Raw genomic sequence first — 8,888 nt, 5'->3', positions numbered from 1 at the left:
GGTGAAAGCGTCGTGGTGGAGGAGTGAGGGAGAGAGTTGCGAAATGGGGTCTGTATGGCGGGAAACACACATACTAACTAAGACGAGCTGATGCTAAGTGGTCTCGATCATTCAACCACCTAGCGGTAGCATCTGGAAACTCTAGTAACTTGGAGTTTCTCTGATATCTAGGTCAAGAGCTTTGCTCGGAAGACATCTTGTGTCTCGAATTTCTCATAAATAGAGTAGCTCGTATGTAGAGGTGCCACTGTATGTATGTATATATATATATATATATATATATATATATATATATATATATATATATTGATAAGATAAGACGTTGCAATCATCATCATATATATATATATATATATATATATATATATATATATACAGAGTGTCCACAAAGTCTGGCTACATTATGTAGCCAGACTTTGTGGACACTCTGTACCTTTTCTCCACGTTAAAAAAACGACCCTGGTGTCTAACTCTGTCCTGTGGGGAGGCATAGTAAATAGGTACATTATGTAGCCAGACTTTGTGGACACCGTGTAGATTATGTAGCCAGACTTTGTGGGCGCCGTGTAGATTATGTAGCCAGACTTTGTGGACACCGTGTAGATTATGTAGCCAGACTTTGTGGACACCGTGTAGATTATGTAGCCAGACTTTGTGGACACCGTGTAGATTATGTAGCCAGACTTTGTGGGCACCGTGTAGATTATGTAGCCAGACTTTGTGGACACCGTATAGATTATGTAGCCAGACTTTGTGGACACCGTGTAGATTATGTAGCCAGACTTTGTGGACACCGTGTAGATTATGTAGCCAGACTTTGTGGGCACCGTGTAGATTATGTAGCCAGACTTTGTGGACACCGTGTAGATTATGTAGCCAGACTTTGTGGACACCGTGTAGATTATGTAGCCAGACTTTGTGGACACCGTGTAGATTATGTAGCCAGACTTTGTGGGCACCGTGTAGATTATGTAGCCAGACTTTGTGGACACCGTGTAGATTATGTAGCCAGACTTTGTGGACACCGTGTAGATTATGTAGCCAGACTTTGTGGGCACCGTGTAGATTATGTAGCCAGACTTTGTGGACACCGTGTAGATTATGTAGCCAGACTTTGTGGACACCGTGTAGATTATGTAGCCAGACTTTGTGGGCACCGTGTAGATTATGTAGCCAGACTTTGTGGACACCGTGTAGATTATGTAGCCAGACTTTGTGGACACCGTGTAGATTATGTAGCCAGACTTTGTGGACACCGTGTAGATTATGTAGCCAGACTTTGTGGACACCGTGTAGATTATGTAGCCAGACTTTGTGGGCACCGTGTAGATTATGCAGCCAGACTTTGTGGACACCCTGTACATATATATATATGTATATATATATATATATGTATGTATATATATATATATATATATATATATATATATATATATATATATATATATAAAATATATTATATATATTATATATATTTTTATTTATTTTCCATTTAGTGTCTTCTAACAACTCTTGCTTACCTTTTTTTTAAGTGAGGACCTGTACATTTCAGTTGACCTATATCATTTTGCCCTATATATTTTTTTCGCGCCTTTAACATTTCCTGTCTGGATCATTTTGACATTTGTTTCTCTATTTAATATTTAACTATCACCATTTCTTTTTTTTTTTTTTTTTTCTTCCCTGATCTTTCTTATTTATATTTATGTCTCGGCAGTAGAGTGAAAAGCACATCTTATTTTTCTTTTATTAATATTATTGGAATTTTTTCCTTTTTTCCTTGTACACATTTTTGTGAATTATTCCATGGATTTCTGCCTTTGGATTATTATGGACCATCTTCTTCCAATTACGGGATTTCCTTGGATTTTACTTGTGCAAATGGAAATTCAATTAGCTTTCTTGAAGTTATATATTTGGATTTTACCGTCACTGGATTATTTATCTTCCACCAAACTATCCATTCATGTGTAATCACCTTTTTCTTCACCATATTCCCTCTGCTTCACTTTTTTTGTTATCAAGTAAGATCTTTGACTTACTTGTTGTTTCATCAAATACTTTTGCATGCAAAATCCGATCCTTTCTTGTTCAACCCTGCTTAGAACACACCCATTCGCTCATTTGCCTTAAATCATCACCATGACACCCCTCCCCAAATTATACACCATTCTATATTGCTGTTGTTGTCTCGGTTGCATCTGTCAAAATATGCACCTCTATAGATAATAGACATCTTACCCACCGATAAAATAGAATTACCACCCATCCACACTATACCTCCCATTTAGCCCTAAAACATATACCACATCAATTTAAGACTGTGATAAAGACACCTTTCTACACTTTATATTATACGCTCCTCCTTTATTTAGAATTCGATAAAACTCCTCCCAACATCAATCATAATTTTAATTGATCTATTTCGTTCCTAATGAATCCCACGCCGCATCCCCATTATGTTACCTAGCATCTTCTCTACTGTTCTGATGAGAAGCATTAGGCTTCGAAATACCTTGGCATAAAGAGTCCCTTCTATCTCTCAACTAATTGTTTGTATTCCCTTATTGAATAAATGAACTAATCTATATCCACCAATATATAGTTTTTGTGACTTCATTTCTCATCCCTATTGTTCTCCTATATATATATATATATATATATATATATATATATATATATATATATATATATATATATATATATATATGTATGTATGTATAAAAACAACACTAGCGAATAAATACTGGGAACTCAAAGAAAGTGGACATTCGCCGGTAGTCGAATGGAACATAATGAGACAAGCTACCACGTGCAGACATTTAGACGACCCATGTAAATTATGCCTCCATGAAAAATTTGCTATCCTGTACTTTAAAGAACCTCAAAATCTATTAAACTGTAGACGAGAAATAGCAAACAACTGTGTTCACAAAATAAAACTTACTCTAGGATAGCGATACAAAATAGCTTTAAAACTAACAATAACAATAGAAAACAAACAAATAAATAAATTAAATAAACATGAACATATATAAACGATCACACACATATATGTATATATATATATATATGTATATATATGTGCATGTATGTGTGTACACATAGGTATATTTATATATATATAAAAAAAAAGGAAGAAAAAAAAAAGGAAGGAAAAGATCTACCTTAAACCACTAACCTAGTTCTAAAACAGATCCTTTGTTCGATAAAATGCATGCCCATAGGCTGATAGGAAGGGGCGCGGTGGATACTAGAAAGCTGATTGGCTAACTAGAAATCCTCAACATATATAAAAACAAGAAGCAACCACAGAATTCGCGCATAAGCCTGACGAATCCTATAGTGGATGAAACGCAGAATATTCAGTGTAGCTTAATCGCCATATATATTTTATAAATTATATATATATATATATATATATATATATATATATATATAATTTCATGTGCGTGTAATGTTAATACATAATTTGATTTTAAAAGAAAACCTGGTTCTGTTTTCCACCAGATGGCAGTCGATGCAAAAACAACGAAATTCTGATTCTGACTTCGCACATTCCTCGGTTTCACTGTTGGAGGGTGAGTACAACAATTCCGAATCATACACATGCGCGTGCGCACGCACACACGCAGACACACACACGCACACACACAGACACATGCACACACACACACGCACACACATCCATACTCACACACATACATACACTTACACATGCATGCACACAACATTTTTTTTTTATTATTTATTTACCTGAAGGTCACCACTTATCAAGGCCCGGAAGCCACTCGGGGATAAGGGTTATTGCATGTAGTAATCGTAAGTATTGGACATTTGATAAAGTGTCTTACTTAAGGGGGCGATTCATCAGGAATTTGTTTATGTTGGACTTGAAGACATCCAAGTTGTAGTCAGGTGGGAAATAGGCAAAGGGAACAGAATTCCACAGGCATGCACTTCTAAGAAAGAAGCTTTGTTCATGAAATCTACGTTTTGATTTAGGCACAGATAAAGAGTGGAGAAAATTATTGACAGTGGTTTCAGATAGACGGGTGTTTTTCGTGAAAGATTGGCGAGGGGGGGCCAGAGATTGGAGCTCGGATGATGCCATGGAAATAACGATAAAACAAAGACAGGCTCGCAACGTCTCTTCTGTGGGAGAGAGGCTGCAGGGAAGAGAAAAGGGCATCCCCCACTAAGACACAAATTCTATTTTGTACTCTGTCAAGGCAGGATAGGCTGGGTTTTTTTCAACTCCAGCCCAGATAAACATCTTAAAAATTGCGAATACAGGGGACATACTTTTCTACTTTTCGCCACTTTAAGGGCTGACCATTGGCGATACATAATTTTTTTTTTTTTTTTTTTTTTTACTAAAAACACAACTGTAGTCGTTTTACTGGATGATTTTTCATAATGGTTGGATATATTACTATTTTCGACATGACAATTAATTCCGTAATATTGTTTTTGCTTAAAACAACATATTTAAAAAAAAAAAAAATCGATTTGTCGACTTTATCTTAAGAAGCAGCAAAAAATGTTTTGAAAAAAAAAACATCTTTTTGCCAATTTCAATAGTTCTTTTAATGTTTGTTTCTGGTTCTTGTAGATGATTCCGGTCGATACTGATATTGTCGATGCATCCAAGTCCTTGGAATTGACGGAGGATTTTGGAAAAGTAATGTTTGATGCTAATCTCGTGGACATTTTTGCTATCAACAACCGAAGCAAATTCTCAAGCACAGGTAATGTTTTCTCCCTCACCCCCCCCCTCTCTCTCTCTCTCTCTCTCTCTCTCTCTCTCTCTCTCTCTCTCTCTCTCTCTCTTGTCACCACGCTGCATCACCGCTTCTATTATTTTCTTTAAACAAACACGCCGTCGTTTATTTACATATTTAAAAAATATGTTTATTTACATATTTTTTTTTTTAATATATGGGGTCCTGGATATGACCTTAAACTATATCCAGTGGTGAGGCCCCAGCTTGCGGGCTTTGAGGAGTGTCGAGCCACCCTTTAATTACCATTGCTCTCAGGTCCACTCTGACCCGGAGTAGTAGTACCTGTTAGGGTCCCAACTATGGGTTGAATAGAAACCGACTCGAAAACAACAAATATATTCTATTAAAAAAATTTTTCTTCAAAATCTTTGAATTCGGCATTAAATAACCTGAAAATGTTGATATGCCGTAAAACAAAAACAACCAAGTAACTAACCAACTAAAATATATGGAAGTTTTAAAAGCCAAGAGCAATGCGGAAAGGACCAGAATCACAAGAGTAAAGAAAAGAAAAACAAACAAACAAGTAGATGGGTATGTTTGAGTAGAGAAATGTCTAACTATTTATTCATTTATCACTCCTCCAAGTTATTGGTATGTCCGGTGTATATAAAGTTCGTTGGTGGTATGGAACCATGATTAATTTCAGGAGAAATATCTCCCATTTCAAAAAGAAAACAAGAGTATACCGGTCCTTTCCGCATTGCTCTTGGTTTTTAAAACTTCCATGTGTATATATATATATCTACCGTGCTAGACAACTACTAACACCCAAAAGTATCCTGTACCTCTATAAGGCCACCATTCGCCCATGTATGGAGTATTGCTGTCACATCTGGGCTTGTGCATCTGCTACTAGTCTCTCGCTCCTTGACAAGGTTCAAAAGAGAGTCGCAAACCTCATAGGCCCTGAACTGGCATCTAAGCTTCAGCCTCTGTCCCATCGGCGAAATATTGCATCCCTCTGCCTTTTCTACAAGTATTTTAGTGGTGAATGCTCTGACGAACTGCAATCACTTGTGCCCCCACGACGTGAGCACCCTCAACAAACCCGACAGGCTGCTAAATCCCACCACCACACTGTAGAGATCCCTAGATGTAAAAGATCTTTTTACTGTAATAGTTTCTTCCCCAGAACCGCTAGACTCTGGAATTCCATTCCAGGTCCCTGCTTCCCCAACAGTACTGACGTGCAGAAGTTCAAGTGTAACGTGAACTGACGTCTTGCTGTCCAAATCCCTACATAGTACCCCAGTAGATGTTTTCCCTGATAGTAGTCCCCTACACCAAAGTGGCAATTTGTCTTGTTTGGGATGAAAATGTAATAAAAAAAAACATATACATATATATATATATATATATATATATATATATATATATATATATATGTGTGTGTGTGTGTGTGTGTGTGTGTGTGTGTGTGTGTACATAATATATATATACTCATTTTTCGACCAAATTTCAAACAATTATTACAGTTTATAGATCACCTGCTCAGCTAACCCTAACCCTAACCCCCCAAATTCGAAGCTATCTCTTTACAACCCTTCCTTTTCATAACCTATCATACATTCATAAATCAGAGTCCATTTCCTGTAGGCTGTTTTTGAACCCAGTCTACGACGGGTACTTTTGCTAGTATATATATATATATATATATATATATATATATATATATATATATATATATATATATATATATATATATACACGTTAGTGTTTGAATGATAATGTTAAGTAGCAGTTCTAATCATTTAACAATGTTTTAAAGCTTCCCCACTCACTCATTTTTCGACCAAATTTCAAACAATTATTACGTTTTGGCCAACTAAGCCCCTGGCCGGCTTCAGGTAAGATTGAAACTACCATCTGGAACCGTAAAGATTCAACGTCTCTATCCACTAGGCTATTGGTTCCGTTGAATCTGTAACCCTAACCCGCAATAAATAAATTAATTCCAATTGATCTAACATTTTTTCTTCCAAAAATATTAATTTTCATGCGTAATTTATAAAATTAAATGAAACTACATAATGGATCCGAATCCAGGCATTAAAGCATGGTACGTAATTGTGGGTGGTTGTCATTTTAATTAACACCTTCCTTTTCCTTTCATTTGCATTTGGCGTTCAAAACAGAAAATGGATCAAATTAATGTACAGTAATGACTAGTTTTAGGTTTGCATTTTCTGTGAATATTAAATTGTTTTTTTTTTGTTTTTTTTTTGCATTCTTTTTTGTTTTGTTTTTTTTGCATTCTTTTTTTTTGTTTTTTTTTGTTTTTCTTTTGAATTCTTTTTTTTTTCTTTTGAATTCTTTCTTTTTTTTCCATTCGTTTTTTTTTGTTTTTTTTTGCATTCGTTTTTTTTTGTTTTTTTTTGCATTCGTTTTTTTTTGCATTCGTTTTTTTTTGTTTTTCTTTTTAATTCTTTTTTTGTTTTTTGTTTTTTGTTTTTTCTTTTGCATTCTTTTTTTTTTGTTTTTTTTTGTTTTTCTTTTGAATTCTTTTTTTTTTTTGCATTTTTTTTTTGTTTTTGCATTCTTTTTTTTGTTTTTTTGTTTTGCATTCTTTTGTTTTTTTTGCATTCGTTTTTTTTTTTTTGCATTCATTTTTTTTTTGTTTTTTTTTGCATTCGTTTTTTTTTTGTTTTTTTTTGCATTCGTTTTTTTTTTTTTTTTTTTTTCATTCTTTTTTTTTTGTTTTTGCATTCTTTTTTTTGTTTTTTTTTTGCATTCTTTTTTTTTTTGCATTCGTTGTTTTTTTTTTGCATTCGTTTTTTTTTTTGCATTCGTTTTTTTTTTTTTTTTTGCATTCATTTTTTTTTTTTTTTGCATTCATTTTTTTTTTTTTTTTTTTTTTGCATTCCTTTTAGGGCACCTGCACGTCTTAGAGAAAGGAATCGTTATTCTTCGCCCAAAGCAGGATCCAATCTGCTTGCCAAATTCGAAAACCAGTTCTATGGAAACGTATTACCAGGTAAACACGGGACAATGTCGAATTGGTCGAAAAGTCGATCAGCATTTACAATATGAGTAACGTATTTCTTGTTCTCATAACTTAACTGCATTGATCTACTCACATATTGAGCACTATTGAAGAAAATATTACAAACATTTACTTATATATTAGAGACACTTTGTGTGTGTGTGTGTGTGTGTGTTTGTGTGTATTTGTGTGTGTGTGCGTATGTGTGTGCGTATGGGTGTGTGTATGTATGTGTGTATGTGTGTGCGTATGTGTGTTTGTGTATGTGTGCGCGCGCGTGTGTGTGTGCGTGCGCGCGCGTGTGTGTATGCGTGTCTGGTCACGAATAGGCTCCTATATGGTTGACTACTTAAAAAAACTGATTACATATAATGATAGAAGATGTATCGAGACACAGGAATGGATATATTTGATCTGGCAGAATGGTGGTTCATTAAAATTGTGGGGTCTACATTCGTGCCTGGTTCACAAAGTATGGAAATAAAAAATTGTAAAATTAAAAAAAAAAAGTTTACAAGTGTTTTTGATAGATGGACATAAGAATACTTTGATAATTATGTTTTAACTTAAATAGGGATGGTATAATAAAATTGTGGGGTCTGCGTTCGCGCCTGGCCTCCGTAGAATGGAAATAGGCACAAACTTTAATAAAGACTTTTCATATCTATCTGCGTAAGTATACTTTGATAATTATGTTTCAATTTGAAGAAATATGGTATAATATAGAACAGAAATATGTCACAAAGTTTAACAAGGTTTTTTAATATAGATCCACAGAATATTGTGATAAGTGTTTCAGTGTGAACAGGTATGGTATAATAAATTATGGGGTTTATCTATTTTATTTTTACTTTCATCATATTTTGCTTTGGCTTTGATACCCCCAAATTCAACCCAAATTTACAACCCTTCCTTTTCATAACCTATCATACTTTCATAAATCAGAGTCCATTTTCTGTAGGCTGTTTTTGAACCCAGTCAACGACGGGTACTTTTGCTAGTATATATATATATATATATATATATATATATATATATATATATATATATATATATATATATATATATATATATATATATGTGTGTACATACATATGCACACCTACATATATATG

The 8,888-nt window shown here is 34.4% G+C and overlaps 1 protein-coding gene across 4 annotated transcripts in view; it reads left to right on the top strand.

Moving 5' to 3' along the window:
- The window catches only part of LOC145267017 (dynein axonemal assembly factor 9-like), a 159,657-nt gene that overhangs the window by 99,868 nt on the left and 50,901 nt on the right, over positions 1–8,888 (top strand). For all 4 annotated transcript variants that reach the window (XM_080122933.1, XM_080122932.1, XM_080122931.1 and 1 more), the window contains exons 21-23: positions 3,511–3,581; positions 4,616–4,751; positions 7,661–7,764. In XM_080122933.1, the coding sequence (XP_079979059.1) occupies positions 3,511–3,581; positions 4,616–4,751; positions 7,661–7,764 (311 nt within the window). The remainder of the gene's footprint in view (positions 1–3,510; positions 3,582–4,615; positions 4,752–7,660; positions 7,765–8,888) is intronic.

The sequence above is a fragment of the Euprymna scolopes genome, chromosome 42 (genome assembly GCF_053919585.1).
Source record: "Euprymna scolopes isolate OS-2025 chromosome 42, ASM5391958v1, whole genome shotgun sequence".
In the NCBI taxonomy this organism is placed as follows: Eukaryota; Metazoa; Mollusca; class Cephalopoda; order Sepiida; family Sepiolidae; genus Euprymna; species Euprymna scolopes.
Note: the sequence above shows the minus strand (reverse complement) of the source record. Positions and strands in the feature narration are given on the sequence as shown.